The sequence below is a fragment of the Dromiciops gliroides genome, chromosome 1 (genome assembly GCF_019393635.1).
Source record: "Dromiciops gliroides isolate mDroGli1 chromosome 1, mDroGli1.pri, whole genome shotgun sequence".
NCBI lineage: Eukaryota > Metazoa > Chordata > Mammalia > Microbiotheria > Microbiotheriidae > Dromiciops > Dromiciops gliroides.
Window position 1 is genome coordinate 77,106,684 of NC_057861.1, and position 22,421 is coordinate 77,129,104.

Here is a 22,421-nt window from a genome sequence, read left to right on the forward strand (position 1 = left end):
TAAACATACCATTATTTCATCTGCAAAAAATGGTAGTTTTGTGAGGCAATTGGGGTTAAGTGACTTGTCCAGGGTCACACAACTAGTAAGTGTCAAGTGTCTGAGGCTGGATTTGAACTCAGGTCTTCCTAAATCCAGAGCCGTTGCTCTATCCACTGCACGACCTAGCTGCCCCGGTTGCTTTTTTTAAACCAAAGGGTAGGACTACTCTGTAATGAACATTTGCTAAATTTCTTTCTTCAACAGAAAGACCCTCCTCTGCCTTGGGAAGGGTCTAGTCCCAGGACTGGTTCTAGCTTGCTAAGAGATCTGTCCCCTACTTAGCCAGAGCCTGAGGAGGCAGAGGGAGCACATGTCTTCGACTCAGCAGACCCAAGTTTGAATCCTGACTGGCATTTACAGTGTATACTACCTTACTTGACTTCTCTGGACCTCAGTTTCCTCATCTGTAAAATTGAACATTATAATTCTTCTATTACCTAGCTACTGTTGAAAAATCTCTTTGTCAAAAATAGGACATCGTATGAATATAAATTATTGAATGACAAAGAAGACCACTTAGACCTGAGAGAGCTGAGAGGAAGTAGCTTTATTGAGAGGGAGGATGCATAGGGCTGGGCCTCACATCCTTATCATTCAGGGGTAGTAAGGGGCTACAGGTAGAGAAAGAGACAAGGAAGAGAAAGACCTGAGACATTTGGGTGGGATGTTGGGAAAGGAGGGATTAGAATTAGATTCTCCTAATTTATGTTGGTTGATCTCAGGCCATTGCATCTTCTTCCTGATACATGCTGTACCGAGGTGAATAGGTGGACTGGCGGCGGGGAACAATTCCAGGGCTGTATACAGATCCCAATGGCCAGTGGCGGACAACATGGCGGTAGGACACAGCCATACAATCAAAGTAGTTGATATTCAATTTACGAGCAATATGGCGACCTAGGAATTCCAGTTGCTGTAGAGGCAAAGAAAGGAACATGATGGAGGGGAGCCAAGACTTATCTGAGGGGAGCAGGGGCCCAGGAAGATCTAGAATTTGGTCTCTTGTAACATGGGCTTGAGGGAGATTAGGCTTTGGCCCTGAGTCACTGTGTTACATTGGAAAAGCCATTTCCTTTTCTCCTCTGGGTCTACTTTTTCATGTGTAAAATAGGGATGGTGATAGGGGTATAGGATTGTTCTCAAGAAGTTTAAGCCCCCTTGAGATGTGAGAGGTACAAGGTAAGCTAAGGAGTTAGGAGATGGAAGCATTCTTGTCCAAAGGAATGGCTGGTGTGGAGTCATAGGCTGGGCAGTAGTAAAGCTACCTGCAAGAGGGCCCTCCCACTGGCCCTGGTGACTCACATTTCTAGAGAAGACCCACAGCCCCAATCGTCATGGAAACTAGGGTCCCCAACCTAGGACATGGGACTGCTTTCTCTATCGAGGAACACAGTGTATTTGAATTTGGATGTATTATTTTGTAAATGCATCTACATGAATGGCTGATGTGTTAAGACAAGTCACTGTTTGTCGTGAGCACACTATGTCTCCATGTGTGACCATGCCTCTCTCCCTCTCCCTCTTACTGTCTCTTCCCTTTTGCCCTCTGTCTGTCTGTCTCATCCCCTAACTAGATTTCTCTCAGCTTGTTTCACCCTCTTACTCTTTCCTTTTTGTGACCCTGACTCTCCCTGTCACTCCATCTGTCTCACCCTCTCACTGTCTTCTCTGTTTCTCTTCTATCTCCATCTTTGTCTCTATGTGCCTTTCCCCTTCTCATTTTCAGCCTTCATTTCTGTCTTTTCCTGTTACACCTTCTTGTTCTTTCTCCATCTCTTTGTTCTCTGCTTCTTCTTCCCTTTTCTCTGTCTCTTGCTGTCACTTTTTCCTCTATCACTGACCTAAATTATTATGTCTTTTAATTGCTCCTCTTGCCTCAAGTGTATCTTATAAAATGATACCAAATAATCTTTCTTAAGCACAGATCTCATTCTGATTCCCTTACTCAGTCAACTCCAGTGATTTCCTATTATTTCTAGAACAAAATATACTCTTCTGTTTATCTTTTTTTTTTTTTTTTTGCAGAGCAATGAGGGTTAAGTGACTTGCACAGGGTCATACAACTAATAAGTGTCAAGTGTCTGATGCCAGATTTTAACTCAGGTCCTCCTGAATCCAGGGCTGGTACTTTATCCACTGTGCTTTTTTTTTCCTTCTGTTTATCTTTTTTGTTTTTTTAAGTGAGGCAATTGGGGTTAAGTGACTTGCCCAGGGTCACACAGCTAGTAAGTGTTAAATGTCTAAGGCCGGATTTGAACTCAGGTACTCCTGACTCCAGGGTCGGTGCTCTATCTACTACACCACCTAGCTGCCCCCAACGTTGTTTATCTTTTAAAGCCCTACGCAACCCAGCTCCAACCAGTTTTTCCAGCTTTATTGGCTATCATTCCCCCTCCTGCATTCTGTGAACCAGCCAAACTTCTTTCTCCCTGTTCTTCATACACACTTATAATAACAATAAACATGTTATTTAATATTATAACATGTATATTCATAATAATATCTATAGCACTTTAAGATTTGCAAAGAACTTTACTAATTTTTAGTCTCACAACAATCCTGCGAGGTAGGTGCTACTATTATATCTCCCATCTCTCCAAGCCTTTGCACTGATCATCCTGCATGCCTGGAATGATCTTTCTCCCTATTTCCACTTCATAAAGTTCCTTTTTTCCCTTTCTTCCTTTAAAATGGCATATTCTCAATGAAGTTATTCCTGATTACAAACTGCTAGAATTCAATCCCCATCAAGCTACCTTGTATTTAAAAACTTTGCATTTATTTGTATTTATTCACTTTATGTTTATGCTGTGTTTTTGGAATTTTGGAAATTATACTACTAGTATATTAGTAATCAGTCTTTTTTTTTTTTTTGGTGGGGCAATGAGGGTTAAGTGACTTGCCCAGGGTCACACAGCTAGTAAGTGTCAAGTGTCTGAGGTCAAATTTGAACTCAGGTCTTCCTGAATCCAGGGCGGGTGCTTTATCCACTACGCCACCTAGATGCCCCCTGTAATCAGTCATTTTTATGTATTCTCATTGTCTCTTCCATTAGAATGTAAGAGCATTTCAAGTAGGGATTATTCCATTTTTTTCTATTTGTATCCCTAGCAACTAGCACAGTTCCTGCCATATAATAAATAGGCACCTAATAAATATATGCTGATTGATTGATTGACTGATTTGGCCATAAATGATTCCCATTTTTAAAATCTAGTCTATGCAATGTGGGTTATTTGATGCAATGAAAATGGTTAGTGATGTGAAGATCAGAGGGTCACTAGGGGAATCAGATGTAAAAAGATTAGATGGGGATGGGACTGGACATCACTGGAGGCCAGAGAAGAAAGAGCAGCAGGTGATCAGCAGGTGAGGGAAAAATCAGAGGAAAATCAAGGGGTCAGGAGGGTGGAGTGCTTACCTCATAGCGCTCTGACAGCTTAACCAATACCAGAGGCTCCAGTTTGTGGCCGCAGAGGACCAGCTGGAAGAAGCACCTGCCGTAGGCTACAGGAAGAAGAGGTAATCTCAGAGCTGCCTCTCCTCCCTATCTCCCCCACTTAGAAGTAACAAGAGGCCTGAGACTTGGCCCATGTCTTCTGTTCATCCCAAGCCCTGCCCCCTAGCCATCAGTGTCAATCCTCTACTCCCTATCCCTGTCTCTTACTTCACAACCCTGTCCTAAGCTTTTTGACTTTGTCTTCAGTTTCAACATTCCTGTCTCCATTTTCATCTCCCTGGCCTTGTCCCTAGGACCCTCTGATCTCTGGCCCCATCCCAATTCTTTGGATGTGTTTTCAGATCCCAGTACTCATCGCAATGCCTTTGACCCTATTATCATGACCCTAGCTCCAATGAATCCTGTCCTTGTTCTTAACTCCCTGTCTCTATTCCCACCTTCAACATATGGTTCCCCACTTTCTGATCCTAACCTGAGCTCCTTTTCTCTTTTTTTCAGTTCCCTAATCCTGTTCTCAGTTTCTCCAGCCCAGCTTCCTAAACCCATTCTTTACCTCTTAGATTTTATCCTGAGCTCTTTCTCTGTCCCTAGTCTCATAATCCTGATTTGAACTTGTCTCCATTCCTGGGTCTCTACAAGTTCCTGTCCATTTGCAGTTTCCTATCTTTGTCCCTGTCCCTAACTCATTAGCCCTATCCCATCCCAGTCCCCAACTTACTGTTCCTTTATTCCTAGACTTCTGTCCCTGATCCCAAGTGGCCTGAGTCCATTCCCACCTCCCTGGTCAGATTCCTTGCTCCCCAGCCATGTCAAATACCATCAGATCGAAGGGCAAGGCGGATGTAGATGCGGTGCAGGGGCCCTTGACAGACAGTGCGGCCCTGGATGGAGAAGTGGTACATCCCACGAGTGTGGTTCAAGACTAGGCGGCGCCTCGGCAGTGATGAGATTGTGAGCCACAGACCAATGCCAACACCATAGGCAGGGAAACCCCATGTCTCCTGATTCTGTACCTGTAGCCTCAAGGTTAGTTATAGAGGGACTGTCAAAACCCCAAGGGAGAAGGGAGGGAAATGGAAGAGAGCAGAAGGTAGGTGAATGTGAAAAGAGAGAAGGATATAAAAGAGGATATAGGAAAGATACAAGAAACAAAACTTCAACGCTTCAATTTAGCTTCATCCATGAGGATAACTCCTTTCAGCAGTTCAGACTGCTACCCATCCACATTTTCTTATCTTTTGCCTTACTTGTCTGTGTTCTCCCATTGATTTTCCCACAAAGAATCTACCAATATGCTGAAGGCTTCCCTTGACATCTTTTAATATTTCATAGGAGCCAATATAGCATCTATTATCTCCTATTCTGGCTTAGGTGACTAGCCAACCTCTTTTTCCAATCTTACATTTCCTGGATTGATATCTTTTGTGCCACTTCTTGGAAGCAAATCATATGCTGTGGCCTAATTATGTCCACCAGGCATCTCTCCATTGCCTTTTGGGCCATCCACAATGTTGATTCTTCCAAGATTGTGGTGTTCTATGGTTTAACCTCCATACTGACATTAAAAAGATGGGGTTTTGTGTCAGGGAAGAACCTGGGGTCATTGAAAGTGCTGCGAGACTTACCAAATTCAATCCAACCCACTCCCTTATTCCTATTCAACTCTAAGTTCAGCAACTTGTCTATCAGAAATTCTTGTTCAATATGTATATGCTAATAATCTAACTCAAAGTACTAGCCATTCAATTGCAGGTCTTAGTTTGAATGATGGGCATTTCTCATCCATTTGTTTTTTGTGTGGATTGTTATGCCAATCTCCTTTGAGTGGTTATGGATCTCCTTTGAGGAACCTCTGGAATGTTCAGGGGGGAGAAAAGGGGGGAGAGTCTAATGTTTCCAACACAATGTCATTCGTAAACAAGAGCATCTGGAAGACCTTACCATTTATGAAGGATGTCCTCCATGACAGCTACAAACCATTTTGGCTTGCATTTTTCCCTGTTTTATGAATCACCCAATATCAGTAAACAACATGATTAAACAAAGCCATGGGGGCAGCTAGGTGGCGCAGTGGATAAAGCACCGGCCCTGGATTCAGGAGAACCTGAGTTCAAATCTGGCCTCAGATGCTTGACACTTACTGGCTGTGTGACCCTGGGCAAGTGACTTAACCCCAATTGCCTTACCAAAAAAAAAAAAAAAAAGGAAACAAAGCCATGGTTCCACAGGAGAAGAAATCGTGGCTTTGAGTCCAGGACCTCAGTTTTTTTGTGACCAGTGCCAGACTATCCTGGGTCTGAGTTTCTTCAGTTGTAAAATGGAATTGACTAGATGACTCTTGAGGTCCATTTCAGTTCTAAATAGACAATCCTGTTATCTATAAGGGAAACTAATTTGGAAATTATACAAGTAGTATATTAGTAATAAGTCATTTACAGCCTAGAAACAGTTAAGTGTGTGTGTGTGTGTGTGTGTGTGTGTGTGTGTGTGTGTGTGTGTGTAATGTTCAATGCTTGTCATGTCTGGTACCTTATGATTCTCTTCTTGAAGGAAATATTCTTAAGTTATATAACTTATTTTTGGTGGGGCAATAAGGGTTAAGTGACTTGCCCAGGGTCACACAGCTAGTAAGTGTCAAGTGGCTGAGGTCAGATTTGAACTTAGGTCCTCCTGAATCCAGGGCTGGTGTTTTAGCCACTGCGCCACCTAGCTGCCCCTTATTCATGTCTTTTTTAGTTCACTGATAACAGTATGTCAATGCTGTGGTTCAGTTTAGTCTATTAACTTGATGGTCAGTGGACCTAGATCATTTAGAGCACCAGTAGTTAAAATTAATCCTTATAGATGGTCTAAAAACTGTCATTCTTAATCCATTCTGCCCCCTTTACAGCACTCTGCCGTCATCATTGTGGAAAGGGAAGAGGTCCATCCAGGACCAGGAAACACTTGGGATTTTTCTTTGGTACATGGATTGCCATTAACAAAGAATTCAGGGGCAGCTAGGTGGAGCAGTGGATAAAGCACCGGCCCTGGAGTCAGGAGGACCTGAGTTCAAATCTGGCCTCAGACACTTACTAGTGTGAGAATTGGAATGACACCCCCTGCTGGGAAAGAAATTGCAGGGAAGCTTCACCATGAAAAGAAACCATGTGACTTTAGCATCTGGAAGTTGTCTGGAACTTATATCTATAGAACCACCTGTTAGTTGTGTCAATCAAAGTTACCAGCCAATTAGCTTGGAGCTATGTGTGTGTGGACAGCCCTGTTTCCTGTTGGAAGGAGGCTTCTGGGAGGAGGGAGGAGGAGCGAGGGCTTTTTGGCCCCGGACCTTGGCTTGGCTAGAGGAGAGATTCTGGCTCTATTATTTAGATGGTGGAGGGGCAGCTAGATGGCACAGTGGATAAAGCACCAGCCCTGGATTCAGGAGTACCTGAGTTCAAATCTGGCCTCAGACACTTAACACTTACTAGCTATGTGACCCCGGGCAAGTCACTTAACCCCAATTGCCTCACCAAAAAAAAAAAAAAAAAAAAGATAGATAGATAGACGGGGGAAGCGTCTTGGCCTCTTTCTCTCTGATCACTAGCTTCTAATGCACTTTAATAAGTGGTTAAAAGTCTAAACTCTTGCTAAAGCTTCTAATTTAAGGCAACCACTCATTAGATTTTAGACATCCTAGCTAGAATTTTAGCCCCTTACACTAGCTGTATCACTCTGGGCAAGCTACTTAATCCGTTTGCCTCAGTTCCTCATCTATAACACGGAGACACATTGAAGAAGGAAATGACAAACCACTCTATTATCTTTGCCACTATTATGGAGAATATCCTATATGGGAATTCCCTAGTCAACTGATGGCTCAGTGGATGGAGCACTGGACCTGGAATCAGGAATACCTGAGTTCAAATCCAGCCTCAGACATTCCCTAGTCATATGACCCTGGGCAAGTCATTTAACCTCTGATCCACTGAAGAAGGACATGGCAACCACTCCAGTATCTTTGCCAAGAAAATTCCATTTAGGGTTATGAAGGGCTGGATGTGACTGAGACAACTGAACAACAACAGTCTTCTGGATGTTCCTATTTAGTGGATGATATTGTGTCAAGAGGCTCCCTAGTTACAAATATGGCCACTCCATTGGCCTCACAATCCACAAAAGAAAAGCTAAGTGGATGAAGACCACTTATTGCCTAGTATGATATGTAGCTGGATGGGCAACCCATAGAATTCATCTATCATTACACAATTTTGAACACACATGGTAGATGATTAATGAGTTGGACCCAGAATTAAATATCAAGAAAAGAGTAAGTTGGGCTGCATTTGGGTAGCTACACAATGGTCCCAACTTGATCCTTAACACAAAAACCCAACTAAGTGGCTAAGTGAATAAAGCGCTGGGCCTGGAGTCAGGAAGACTCCTTTTCTTGAGTACAAATTAAGCCTCATACACTTACCAGCTGTGTGACCCTGGGCAAGTCATTTATCCTCTGTTTTCCTCAGTTTCTTCCTCTGTAAAATGGAAGCACTAATAGTACTTACCTCCCTAGGGTTGTTGTGAGGATCAAATGAGTCAATGTGTGTCAAGTGCTTTGTAAACCATAAGACATTATATAAAATGTTAGCTATAATTATCATTATCTTTTTAATTATCTTCTGGTGATCCTATCTGGCAATGAACCAAGGAATATCACAGTCTGGAATAAATCACAACTGTGACTGACACAAAGGAGTACAGTGAGAAATATGATATGTCACATCTCAGGAGACAATAACAAATTGCCAAAGAAGACTTGACTTGATGGCAAGAAATGACATAAAGTATACTGATCCAGGGAATGTAGGATTGGAAAAGAAGATAGGCTGGTCATGGAGGCAGAATGAGGGGCAACAGATATGCAGCCTGAGGGCATTATGGGGAACAGATGGAGAAGAGTTGGGTGAGAAGGTGGGAGAAATATGAGCAAGGAGTCAAAAGAGGATATAGAGACTTTATAGGAAGGAGAGGGATGGGGAAGATAAAGAGGTTCATACCTTAGTGAAAGTCCCAAGACTCATGAGTACAATGCAAATCAAAAAAAGCAGAATCCCCTTCCACAAGGTGTCCTGGTAGTATTCTAGCACATAGACTGTGGGAACAGCAGATAGAATGTTAGATCAGAGTCTTCTTCTGCCCTTTCCTCACTCTAGTATTATTAATACCTCTTGTCCACTCTTGTCATCTGAGCCCTTCCCAATATCCCCTCTATTTCTCAGGTCCTCATGTTCCAATATCCAATAGGGCGCTCTTTCTCCCTCACTCCACCCTTTTCCCAATGCTCCCAGCACCCTGCTTCACCATTAGCTTGCTGCCGAAAGAAGGGATAAAAAGCATTGTTCTTGAGCTTCTTGGCAAGACTGAGCTCGGTGCTGAAGCAGCCAATGTCCCATAACTCAAAGCCATTGCCCACATTGCCACTGCCAGGGATACTGATGGTCTTGGGGGCCTGGAAGAAGAAGGCAAGCCATAGGGAGGAGAAAGGGTCACCAGAAAAGGTGGGCAATATTGGGAAAGGACTAGATTCGAGGAGTAGAGGAGAGAATGTAGTAAAAGGCAGGAAGAAGACATGGAGAGAGAATGGAGGGCACAGAAAGAGGTCCAGCTTACAGGGTGAAGATACGGCTCTAGAATAAAGGACATGGTCATATGAGGAGGATAGGGTCATAGCAGGGAGAATGGGCATTTAAAGAGAAGATGGGGTCACAAGGCAAGGATGTGATAATGAGGTAGAATGATGAAAGGGATGAAAGAGAAAGCAGGGCCACTAAGAAAGGATTGGGTTAGAGTGGGCAGAAGAAACTAGCCTCTCTCAGGTCTGGAACATGTCTGGAAATACCTGAAAGAAGAGGCTATTCATGATCACAGGTGTGAGGAGGATGGACCAACTAGAAAAGTAATCGTTCAGACCAAGGGACTGGGCAGAATAAGACAGAGGACCTAAGTTCTAGAAGGGCAGGTTGAATTCTAATTGTCTGGGACTTCTAGAATCACCAGACCTTGTTCTCTAGTGTAGGTTAGAAAAGTCTTTCTACCTCTTATTCACAGAATGACATAGAACATCAGAATTGAAGAGATGTCAGTAGCTACCTAATCCAACTGATAACCGAACAAAAATTCTCTCTAAAATATGCCTGATAAGTGGTCATTCAGGCTTTACATAAAGGCCCTGAGGAAGGTAGATTCCACTTTGTACCAGAAGCAGTCTATTGTTTCACTTCAAGGTAGCACTAGTTATTAGGAATTTTTCCTTAGGTTGAGCCTAAAATCTGCCCATCTGCAATGTCTTCCTATTATTTCTAGTTCTGTCCTCTGGGCTCGAGTTAAAAAAAAAATGTCTAAGCTCTCTTCCTCATAACAGCCTTTCAAATACTAGAAGATGCTTTTTTCCTGCCTACTTTAAGACTCCTGTCATTTCCTATCAGTAAACAGCCATCTCCAATCTTTTAAGAAAGAATATCATTTATTGTGATGTTCCTCCAATACAATCTATTCCTCACCACCTTCACATAGCTCTTCTAAAAATGAAATTTTAATTTTCAACTAACAGGCATTTTTCTTCCATCCCTACTCTCACCAACACCCCCCCCCAACAAAAACAAAAAGTCTCCAAACCCTTGAAAGAATATGTACATTGGTCATGTCCAAAAAAATATGTTTCATTTTGCATCTTAATTCCATCACCTGTCAGGAGGTGGGTAACATTTTTTACCATTATCTCATCTCCTTTACACAGCTTTTGGAAGTTTTCCAGTGATGAAGCTATAATTATTAAGAAGTTTGGTGTTTTTTTTAATATCAAACCAAAATTTATATCTCTGCTCCAAGTTCTGTCATCTGGAGTCAAACAATAAGTCAAATCCTTCTTTCTTCTGACACCTAATCTGTTTTTGTTTTTGTTTTTGTTTTTAGTGAGGCAATTGGGGTTAAGTGACTTGCCCAGGGTCACACAGCTAGTAAGTGTTAAGTGTCTGAGGCCGGATTTGAACTCAGGTACTCCTGACTCCAGGGCTGGTGCTCTATCCACTGTGCCACCTAGCTGCCCCTCTGACACCTAATCTGATACTTAAAGGCTACTATCAGCTCCCCCTGAAGTCTTCTCTTTTCCTAAGCCAACCATCACCAATTTCATCAACTAACTATGTCATGACATGGCCTGCAAATCTCACAGTCTTGGTCACTCACTTCTGGAAGCACTTCACTTTGTCAATGCTTTTCCTAAAATGTAGCATTCACAACTGGATACAATCCTACAGATTTGCTCTGGCTAAGGCAAAGAATAATGTAACAAGGATAGGGGAAACGGGATTTGTTGTAGACATTCTCCCTAAGTTCATGAAGCCTAAGCTCCCATTAGTTTTTGGTTTTGGGCTGCCCCATTGTGTGGTTGATTCATCGTGAGTTTTCCATGCATTAAAATCAGTACCACAGAACTACCGAATATTCGTTTGGGGAAGGACCTCAGAGGTCAACTAGTCTGACCTGTATTTGAAGACAAATTGCCTCTAAGATATTCCTGACAAGTAGGCCTCCACTCTTTGCTTGAAGACCTTTAGTGGAGGGACCCTGCCTCCTTTAGACAGCTTATTCTACATTGTGATGGCTGAGCCAAACTCTGCCTCTCTCCAACTCCCACCCTTGGCTTCTAATTCTGCCCTCTGGAGCCAAGTGGAATAAGGCCAATATGGCCTCTTCCACATGCCACATGACAGTCCGGACTTTGGAGGAGAGAGGGAGGCTGACGATTTTGTGCATCTCTGCCTCACTCATATCCAACTCATGTACAAGTCAAGACATTGCCCTTGTGATGTCATTGGTCATCTTCAAGAATGAAGAACAAACAAGATGACAGTCCTTTAAAGATAACTAGGATAGCTCTCATGTGCTCTCCTACCCCTCAGTCGTCGTCCTTTTTTTTTTCTCAGTCTTCTTTTATACCGGTTAAACATCCCTGCTTCCTTCAACAGATCTCCATATAGCACATCTTGGAAGAGGGCTTAAAGGTCATCTAGGCCAATCTAGTCTGTTTTAGAGAGGTCAGACTGGAGCCCATAAATGTGAAGTGCCCGAGGTCATCCAACTAGTGGGAGTGGAACCAGATGGTTGCAGGAGTCTCTTCCAACCTTAAGATTCAATAGTTCTCATTCTTAGGCTGCATTAATATAAGTATAGTATCCAAAGTTAGGAATATAAAAGTTCTACTACACTATGCTTTGGTCAGACCAGCACTATTGTCTTCAGTTCCGTGGCCACATTTATTAAGAGGTGCAACAAATTGGGCATAGTGGTACATGTCCATAATCCCTTCTGCTTGAGGGTTTTGAGTTTGGAATTTTTGAGCTGTGGTAGAGACAAAGTTAATGAAGTATTTGAACTAAATCTAGCACCAATACTGTAAACTTCTGGGAGTGGGAATCTACCCAACTGTCTGGGGGTAGGGTGAAGGTGGTAATGAACCAGCCTAGTTAAGAAACCAAGCAGGCCAAGGCTTCCATGCTAATTAGTAGTGGGACGTGGCCACTGTACTTAGGGAAGACAGGAAGACCTAGTCTCAAAAAAAAAAAAATACGACAGGAGCATATTAAAAAGCTGATATGAGTGCAAAAAGAACAGCCATGATGGTGAAGTGATTTGAAGCCAAGTAGTACAAAGAATTGCTAATTATGTTAGAGGGTCTCTTCCCCTATGCTATGTGATTTTGAATGGTTGAAGGAACTGGACATATTTAACCTAGAGAAGAAAAGACTTAGGGAAGATATGAGAATTGTCTTCAAATATCTAAAGAACTATTTTTATAGAAAAGAGATTAAACATACTGTATATAGCTACAGAGTGCAGAGCTAACCACAATGGATGGATGATATAAGAAACAAATTTTGATCCAACATAAGGAAAAACTTCCATAACCATAAAAGAATAGACTGGACTGACTTGGGAGGTCATTAGTTTCCCATCACTTGAGTTTTTCTCACTGAAGCCAAATGTAAGGATGTTGTCAATAGAATTCATGTTTCAGGTAAGAGTTGGTCTAGATGATTTCTGAGGTCACTTCTAGTTGTGTGACCACATTAAATTCAAAATATGCTTTGGAAAAAAATACAAGCTTTAATGGAAATGTAAGTGGCATGTGTGTTTCCCATATTGGTGAATGTAGTTAAAATGCCTATGCCCTTTAATCTTGCTATGGGGCAAAGAAAGGCTCCATAAAGCACCAAAATATTTATAGCAGCACTTGGTAGCAAAGAATTAGAAACAAAGTAGGTGCCTATAAACTAGAGAACAGCTAACAAATTGTGATTTGCTTAAAGGTAATGAAATATTATTGTGCCTTAAAAATAATTTGTATTAGGGGCAGCTAGGTGGCACAGTGGATAAAGCACCAGCCCTGGATTCAGGAGGTCCTGAGTTCAAATCCGGCCTCAGACACTTGACACTTACTAGCTGTGTGACCCTGGGCAAGTCACTTGACCCCAATTGCCTTACCCCCCCCCAAAATGAGTATGTTGAATATAGAGAAGCATGAAAAGACATATCAGCTGAAGTTAGCAGAGCTAGGAAAATATTATACACAATAATAAATGTTGCAAAATTACAAAGAATAAGCATGGCTCCAAAGAAGAGATATGAGAAGACACCCCAGCCCACTCCTTTACAGAGATGTGAGGTCCATGGGTATGAGTATATTTTCTTTTTTTTTTCTGATAATATGCTCTGTTTTTTAAAAAAAAATTTCTCAATTAGCCTCCAGGATAAGAACTCACTATTTGACAAAAACTGCTGGGAAAACTGGAAAATGATATGGCAGAAACAAGGCATAGGCCAACATCTTACACCATACACCCAAGTAAAGTCAAAATGGGTACATGATCTAGACATAAAGTGTGATACTATAGGCAAATTAGAAAAGGAATAGTTTACTTCTCCGATGTATGAAGAGGGGAAGAATTTATGATCAAAGATGAGACAGAGAACATTATGAAATGCAAAATGGATCATTTTGACATTAAATTTAAAAGTTTTGCACAAACAAAACCAATGCAAACAAGATTAGAAGGAAAGCAGAAAGCTGGGAAACAATTTTTGGAGCCAGTGTTTCTGATAAAGGCCTCATATCTAAAGCAAATATATAAGAATACAAGTTATTCCCCAGAATGGTAAATGAGAAATGGTCAAAGGATATGAACAGGCAGTTTTCAGGTAAAGAAATCAAAGCTATCTTTGCCATATGAAAAAATGTTCTCAATCACTACTGATTAGAGAAATGCAAATTAAAACTACTCTGAGGTATCACCTCACACATCCAATTGGCTAATATGACAAAAAATGAAAATGATCAATGTTGGAGAGGCTGTGGGAAAATTGGAATACTAATGCATTTTTGGTGGAGCTGTGAACTGATCCAGCCATTCTGGAGAGCAATTTGGAATTATGCCCAAAGGGCTATAAAGCTGTGCATACCCTTTGACCCAGCAATACCACTTTTGGGTCTTTTTCCCAAAGAGATCATAAAAAAGGGAAAAGGACCCATATGTAAAAAAATATTTATTGCTGCTCTTTTTGTGGTGGCAAAGAATTAGAAATTGAGAGGATGCCCATCAATTTGGGAATGGCTAAACAAGTTGTGGTATATAAATGTAATGGAATGCTATAAGAAATGATAAGCAAATGAATTTCAGAAAAACCTGGAAAGACTTATATGAATTGATGCTGAGTGAAATGAGCAGAACCAAGAAAACATTGTACACAGTATCAACAACTTTATGTGATGATCACTTGTGATGGACTTAGGTATTCTCAGCAATACAATGATCCAAGATAATGCCAAAAGACTTATGGTAGAAAATACTCTCCACATTCAGAAAAGAACTATGGAGTCTAAATGAAGATTGAAGCATATTATTTTTACTTTTGTTGTTGCTTTGTTGTTATTTATTCTTTCTTGCATTTTCCCCCCTTTTGTTCTAATTCTTCTCTTACAACATGACTAATCTGGAAATATGTTTAACATAATTATAATGTATAACCTGTATCAGATTGCTTGCTGGCTTCAGGAGAGAGGAGGGAAGAGAGGGTGGAAGAAACATTTGGAACTAAAAAAATCTTTACATGTAATTGTAAAAAAAAAGTTTTTTAATAAAATAAAATTAAATTAAAATTTTTTTCTCAATTACATGTACATTTTTTTAACATTTGTCTTTTAAAATTTTGAGTTCTAAATTCTTTCCCTCTCCACCTCCCTCTTTCCTTTCCACCTCCTTTAGAAGGCAAGCAATTTAATATGTATTATGTTATGCAAAACATATTTCCATATTAGTCATATTGCAAATGAAAGTGCAAACAAAAAAAAATCCAAGAAAAATAACATTTTTTAAAAAGTTTGCTTCAGGGGGCAGCTAGGTGGCACAGTGGATAGAGAACTGGCCCTGGAGTCAGGAGGACCTGAGTTCAAATTCGGCCTCAGACACTTAACACTTACTAGCTGTGTGACCCTAGGCAAGTCATTTAACCCCAATTGCCTCACCAAAAACAAAACAAAAACAAAAAACTGTATTGATCAGTTTGCTGACTGTTTTTTCTCTTCCTCTTTTTTTTTTTTTTTTTAGTGAGGCAACTGGGGTTAAGTGACTTGCCCAGGGTCACACAGCTAGTAAGTGTTAAGTGTCTGAGGCCGGATTTGAACTCAGGTACTCCTGACTCCAGGGCCGGTGCTCTATCCACTGCGCCACCAAGCTGCCCCCCTCTTTTTCTTTAAAAAAATATTCTTTGTTATATGTGATAGGTTTTTGGTGAAGGACAGGGAGGGATATAGGGAAAACAAAAAAGATACCAATAAAATTTATTTTTAAAAAATTATTGCAAGTCTAGAGATTCCCCAAAAGAATAAGTAACTCTGTAACAACTTCAAGTAAGGACTCAAAGGAAAAAACGGACCTTCCACAAAGACTACATGAATGTTCAGAAGAAATGAAGCAAGAGATTTAAAAAAATGAAATAAAAGCTTTGGGGGGAAAATTGGCAGAAGAATAAAGAAAAGTGGTAAACTTTACCCAAGAAATGAACTCCCTAAAAACTAGAATAAACCAAACAGAAATCAAATGACTCCTTGAGACAGGAAGAAATATTAGAACCAAATTGAAAGATTGAAAAAATAGAAGAAAATGTAAGATGTCTGATATTTTTTAAATGACCTGGAAATAGGTCAAGGAGAGAAAAGTTAAGAATCACTGTACTCTGGCAAAGAATTGGAAATTGAGGGGATTGGGGAATGGCTAAACAAGTTGTGGTATATGAATGTAATGGAATACTATTGTGCTATAAGAAATAATAAGCAGATGGATTTCAGAAAAACCTGGAAAGACTGACATGAATCGATACTAACTGAAAAGAGGAGAACCAGGAGAACACTGTACACAGTATCAACAACATTGTGTGATGATCAACTATGATAGATTTAACTCTTCTCAGCAATACAATGATCCAAGACAATGCCAAAAGGCTCATAGTGGAAAATGCTCTCCATATCCAGAAAAAGAACTATGGAATCTGAATGCAGATTGAAGCATACTATTTCCACTTTTGTTGATGTTGATCATTTCTTGCATTTTTTCCTTTTGTTCTTATTCTTCTCTTACAACATGACTAATGTGGAAACATGTTTAACATGATTGTAATGTATAACCTATATCATATTCCTTGCTGGCTTTGGGAGGCAGGAAGGAAAAAACGTTGGTAGAAAAATTTGGAACTCAAAAAATATTTTAACATATAATTGGAAAAAAATTTTTAATCAAATCAAATTAAAATTTTTTATCTTAAAAGTATTTTATCATTTTCTAGTTACATGTAGAGATACTTTTCAACATTTGTTTTTATATGATTTCTAGTTTCAAATTTTTCTCCCTCCCTCCCTCCCCCTCTCCAGGACATCAAGCAATCTGATATAGGTTATATATGTACAACCACATTAAATATATTTCTGCATTAGTCATGCTGTGAAAGAAGAATCAGAGCAAAAGGAAAAACCTCAAAAAAGAAAAACAGAAAAAGTAGAAATAGTATGGTTCAATCTGCATCTAGATTCCATAGTTCTTTTTTTTCTGGATTTGGAGAGCATTTTCCATCATGAGTCCTTTGGAACTCTCTTGGACCACTGTATTGCTGAGAAGAGTCAGGTCTATCACAGTTGATCAACACACAATGTTGTTGATACTGTGCACAATGTTCTCCTGGTTCTGCTCATCTCACTCAGCATCAGTTCATGTAAGTCCTTCCAGGTTTCTTTGAAATCAGCCTGCTCATCATTTCTTACACCACAACTTGTTCAGCAATTCCCCAATAGATGGGCATCCTTTCAATTTCCATCAAATTAATTTTTTAAAAATAAAAGTACTTTATTATTTTCCAGTTACAAGAGATAATTTTCAACATTTGTTTATATAAGATTTCCAATTTCAAATTCTTTTCCCTCCCTCCCCTCCCTTCCCCCTCCCCTAGACAGCAGGTAATCTGATATAGGTTTTATATTTAATATATATAATAACATTAAACATATTTCTGCATTAGTCGTGTTATAAGAGAAGAATCAGAGCAAAAAGGGAAAACCTCAAAAAAGAAGAACAGCAGCACCAAAACCAAAAGAAATACTATGGTCCAATCAGTATCCATATTCCACAGTTCCTTTTTTTTTTCCCTGGATTTGGAGAGCCTTTTCCATCATGAGTCCTTTGGAACTTTCTTGTACTGTTGGATTGGTGAGAAGAATCTAGTCTCTCATAGTTGATCAACACATAATGTTGATGATACTGTGTATAATGCTCTCCTGGTTCTGCTCATCTCACTCATCAGTTCCAAATTAATTTTTTAAAAAAAGAATCATTGTACTCCTTGAAATTACTTTAAAAAAAAAAAAAGGCCTGGACGCTGTATTTCAAGAAATCTTAAATGAAAACTGACCAAATCTAATAGAATGGCAGGGCAAAACAAAGGTAGAAACTTAACTCTTTTTTTTTTTTTTTGGCGGGACAATGAGGGTTAAGTGACTTGCCCAGGGTCATACAGCTAGTAGGTATCAAATATCTGAGGCTAGATTTGAACTCAGGTCCTCCTGAATCCAGGGCCAGTGCTTTATCCACTGCGTCACCTAGCCGCCCCTAGAAATTACATTTTAAAAATAATCCCAAAAAGAAATTCCCAGGAATGTCATATTAAATATCCAGAGATCTTAAATTAAAAAAAGAAAATATTGCATGCATGCAGAAAGAAGCAATTTAAATACCAAGAAACTACAGTGAGGATCATCACACAAGCCCTGAAATGAAATATTCCAAAAGGCAAAAAGATAGGCTAACAAGCAATAATAATTTACTCTACAAAACTGAGTATAATCCAACATGGGTAAAATGAACCTTTAAAGGAACAGAGGTTTCAAACATTTCTTTTTTTTTTCTTTTTTTTTTTAGTGAGGCAATTGGGGTTAAGTGACTTGCCCAGGGTCACACAGCTAGTAAGTGTTAAGTAAGTGTCTGAGGCCGGATTTGAACTCAGGTCCTCCTGACTCCAGGGCCAGTGCTCTATCCACTGTGCCATCTAGCTGCCCCTCAAACATTTCTTATGGAAAGACCAGAGCTAAGTAGGAACTTTGAAATACAAGACTGGAGAGAAATTTAGAAAAATACATTTGTTTGTACAATCAGAAGGGGGCTATGTCAACATTCTAATGGGGGTTTAGGGAAGCCAGTGTACCTCTGAATCCTTAATGTCTTCAAAGGGTATTGAAGGAAATAAAGTAAGAAAAAGAGAGATCCTGGGGGGGGGTGGATTGGTTCTGTTCTAAGGAACTGAAGAGGGTAGAGAGAAGAGATGAAACTTGCTATTTCTCATGATTTGGTTATGTGACAAGAATACAAACATAGAGGAAGAGTGAGTGGACATCAAATGAACCTCACTCATTTAAAATGGGCATAGAAGAGTTGAACACACACACACACACACACACACACACACACACACACAGAGCTTGGTGTAGAAAGACATCAAACTCAATAGGAATCCAAGTGGGGATAGGGAGGGAGATAGTGTTAAGAGAGAAGATAATTCCAGGGAGAAAATAGTCAAATAGGAATGGGGGTGGGTAGCAGGGGTAGAGCCATAAACCAGAATCTCAGGGACACCTTAGATTGCTTAAGTGGAACAAACTGTACTGTATAAATGTAATGAAATATTATTGTACCTAAGAAATGACAAAAGAAACCATTTCTAAGAATCCTGGATAGTATGAACTGGCACACGGTAAAGTGAGTAGAGTAGAACAATATATTCAAGAACAGCAATGTTGTGAAGAAAAACAACTTTGAAAGAACTGAGAACTTTGATCAATGCAATGACCAACCATGTCTCCAGAGGACCTGTGATGAAGTGTGTCAGCCACCTTTCTTGGCAGAGATGTGATAGATACAAGGGGTACGTACATACATACACTATGTGGACTCATTTTGCTTGACTATGATTATTTGTTACAAGAGCTTTTTTTTTCCTGTCAGTTTTTAATGGTGTGTATGTGTGTAATGGGTATAAAGGAGTCATACCCCCTAAAAAGGGGGTTACTGTGCCATTTTTTAAGAAGCCATTGTGCCATTTTTTAAAAAAGAGAGAATATATATATTTCAATGATCTCATTTGATCTTCAAAACAACCCTGAGATATAGGGGACCTTTATTAGCCCCATTTTACAGTTGAGGGAACTGAGGCATTCAGAGGTTAAGTAATTTGCCCGGTCACACAGCTAGCAAGTGTCTGAGGCCAGATTTGAACTCCGGTCTTCCTGACCAGAAGTCCAGCACTCTATCCACTGTGCCACCAGCTGCCTCATGCATTTATATCTTTTAAAGGTGAATGTGAATTCACAAAGAAAAGTAAAATTATATTTTAAAGATACATACAAAAGATGGTCTCAAGAACAGGTACATGAAATAGACACAAGTATGGCAGAGTCTTGTCAGAATAGTGTCAGACCAGGGGGCGGCTAGGTGGCACAGTGGATAAAGCACCGGCCCTGGATTCAGGAGGACCTGAGTTCAAATCCGCCCTCAGACACTTGATACTTACTAGCTGTGTGACCCTGGGCAAGTCACTTAACCCTCATTGCCATGCAAAAAAAAAAAATAGTGTCAGACCAGCAATACCACTATTAGATCTTTTTCCCAAAGAGGTCATAAAAAAGGGAAAAGGACCCACATGTACAAAAATATTTATAGCTGCTCTTTTTGTGGTGTGCTGTGATAGACTTGACTCTTCTCAGCAATATAATGGTCCAAGATAGTTCCAAAGGACTCATGATGGAAAATGCTCTCCAAATCCAGAAAAGAGGGGCAGCTAGGTGGTACAGTGGATAGAGCACTGGCCCTGGAGTCAGGAGGACCTGAGTTCAAATCTGGCCTCAGACACTTAACACTTACTAGCTGTGTGACCCTGGGCAAGTCACTTAACCCCAATTGCCTCACCAAAAAAAAAAAAAATTAAATCCTAAAAACAAATCCAGAAAAGAAAAATAAAAAAAAGAACTATGGAATCTAGACACAGATTGAACCATACCATCTCTATTTTTTTGTTGTTTTTTGGTTTTTTCCTTTTTGCTCTGATTCTTCTTGCATAGCATGACTAATGCCAAAACATGTTTAATGTGATTGTACATATATAACCTATATTGGATTGCTTACTGTCTTGGGGGGGAGGGAGGGGAAGGAAGGAGAAAAAATTGAAACTAGAAATCTTATAAAAAACAAATGTTGCAAACTATCTCTACATGTAACTGGAAAATAATAAAATACTTTTATGGAAAAAAAAAGTGTCAGAAATGCTAACAGTCAAAACAAGCTCTTGCTGGTAAGGAATGCTAAAGACAAGACGGCCATTTTTTGTTTGGTTTTATTTTGTTTTTGTTACCTATAGATAAAGAGGACCTCCCCACCCTCCACCACTCAGCAGGTTATTAAAAAAAAAAAAAGGAAACAAAGAGGACACCCTTTGGAGGATACCTAAACAAACTGTGCTTTGTGGACGTTCGCTGATTTGTTTTTTGTTATCACGGGGAGCAAAGGAAATTTTGTAGCAACTTAGAGTGTTCCGTGTTTGCATTTCTGCCCATGCCAAATAACTGATTTGTAGATGGGAAGTACAGGTTGGTCACTCCTCTGAATTATAAAAGAAAATGGTTATGTTGCAAGAAATGCATATGGGACTTCTGAGATGGTGGTATGTGAAGACCCAGGGAAGCCCAGAATTCACACACCCAAAAATGTACTAGAAGTAACATAACAAGGAAAATCAGAGAGAAATAAATGTCTCTAGGCTACTCTGTCTAGCTCAGAGCTGCAAAAAAGAAGAGTACTGGAGAACCCTAAGGCTCTGAGTTGAGATAAATTAGGGTAGGCAGAAGACACAGCATGGAATTAGCCTGGACCCCCAGGGCCAGAAAGAGCTAGACAAGTGGCCATAGCACCTATGCCTGAGAAACAAAGGAAATAATGCCACACCAGTTTCCAGGCAGCCCTTTGCCCATGCCACAACAAGACAAAGTGCCAGGGCAGATCCTGGAGGCAAAGCACCCCGGGCCTTCTGGGAGGCCTGGGCACAGGGAAATCAACAACATCCTGATGAGGTCTGTCAGGGTCATGGCAAGAGACTGAGCAAACTCTGGGTTTGTGACTGACTATACAAGGAGACAGCAAAGGGGCGTAGGCCCAAACCTAAGTTAAGCCTCAGGAACGTAGCGAAAATGCAGGAATTCCTGCCGAGAGGGGGTTAGCTTCAACTACTGCAGATCAAAGAGAGATAATCTTAAAATTCATCAGGCTGCCTAAAATTCATCCTTCTTGAAATGGCTAAGATACTTCAAAAATTATAAACAGAAACTGCCCACATGGATTGGAACCAGAGGGCAAAAAAAGAGAATCCAAAGAATCCACCTGTCTCCTCCTGAAAGTACAAAATGAAAACTCCCAGGCACGTCACAGATACAAGGAATGCACATGAAGAACTGAAAGTTGCATTGGAAAATTGTTATGAACTGAGTGAAACCAATGCAGTATACACACTGTCTACCACAACATCAATGAAAAAAAAACAGTTCTAAAAGGCGGCTGATTAATTGTGGTGACCAATCTCGTAACCTTTCCTGGTCTAAGGAAACAGATAATGAAACACAATCCCCGCCTTTTAGTAGAGAGGTGGGAGGCTAAAGTTATGGGATACATCAGACACAGGTGCTACATCGATTGACTTTACTGAACTGGTTTAATTATAAGCGTTTGGGAGGGAAGGTTGACGTAGAGAATGACTGTGAGGTTAAAAACAGAAAGTGTCAATACAACTTTGAACAAAAATGAATAATAAACACAGGCTGCGTACATCAGTGTCCTTGTGTTAAAAGAGCCAGGGGAAGGTTCCCAGCAGGTGGGCTGTTAGGCCTTTGATGAAGGATTTACAGAATATGGTCAAGAATCTCTGAAGGGCTAAAAAAGGGCTGTGGGGTTTGGGCCCTTAATTACTATACCCTTCATGGATGTAGGGAATGAGGTAAAGACAGGCAACCAACAAGTGTTTATTAGGCACCAACTATATGCCTCTCATGCTAGGCACTGGTGACAGAAGTATAAAGAATGAAAAAATCCCTCTCAAAAGTAGTTTACATTCTAATGGGAAAAACATATAAAAATATAAACAGCGAAAATATAAAGTAAACGAATACAAATATATACAAAGCGTTAAATACAGGAAGGATAGCTTGGGCGGCGGACACTTGCAGTTGCATGGGAAGAGTGAGGAAAGGCTTCATTCAGAAGATGAATGCCAGAGCTTTTACAGAGATGCTGAATGTAAGACA

General features: G+C 40.3%; 1 protein-coding gene across 1 annotated transcript; it reads right to left on the reverse strand.

Annotated features, from left to right (window-relative positions):
- Positions 1-760: 760 nt before the first annotated feature.
- TMEM249 (transmembrane protein 249) lies at positions 761-9,401 on the reverse strand. Its single transcript, XM_043991156.1, has 6 exons — positions 9,381-9,401; positions 8,843-8,990; positions 8,539-8,633; positions 4,320-4,515; positions 3,464-3,549; positions 761-955 (listed from the first exon to the last, which is right to left on the reverse strand). The coding sequence occupies exons 1-6, from the start codon at positions 9,399-9,401 to the stop codon at positions 761-763; spliced, it is 741 nt and encodes a 246-aa protein (XP_043847091.1).
- Between the last annotated feature and the right edge of the window lie 13,020 nt (positions 9,402-22,421).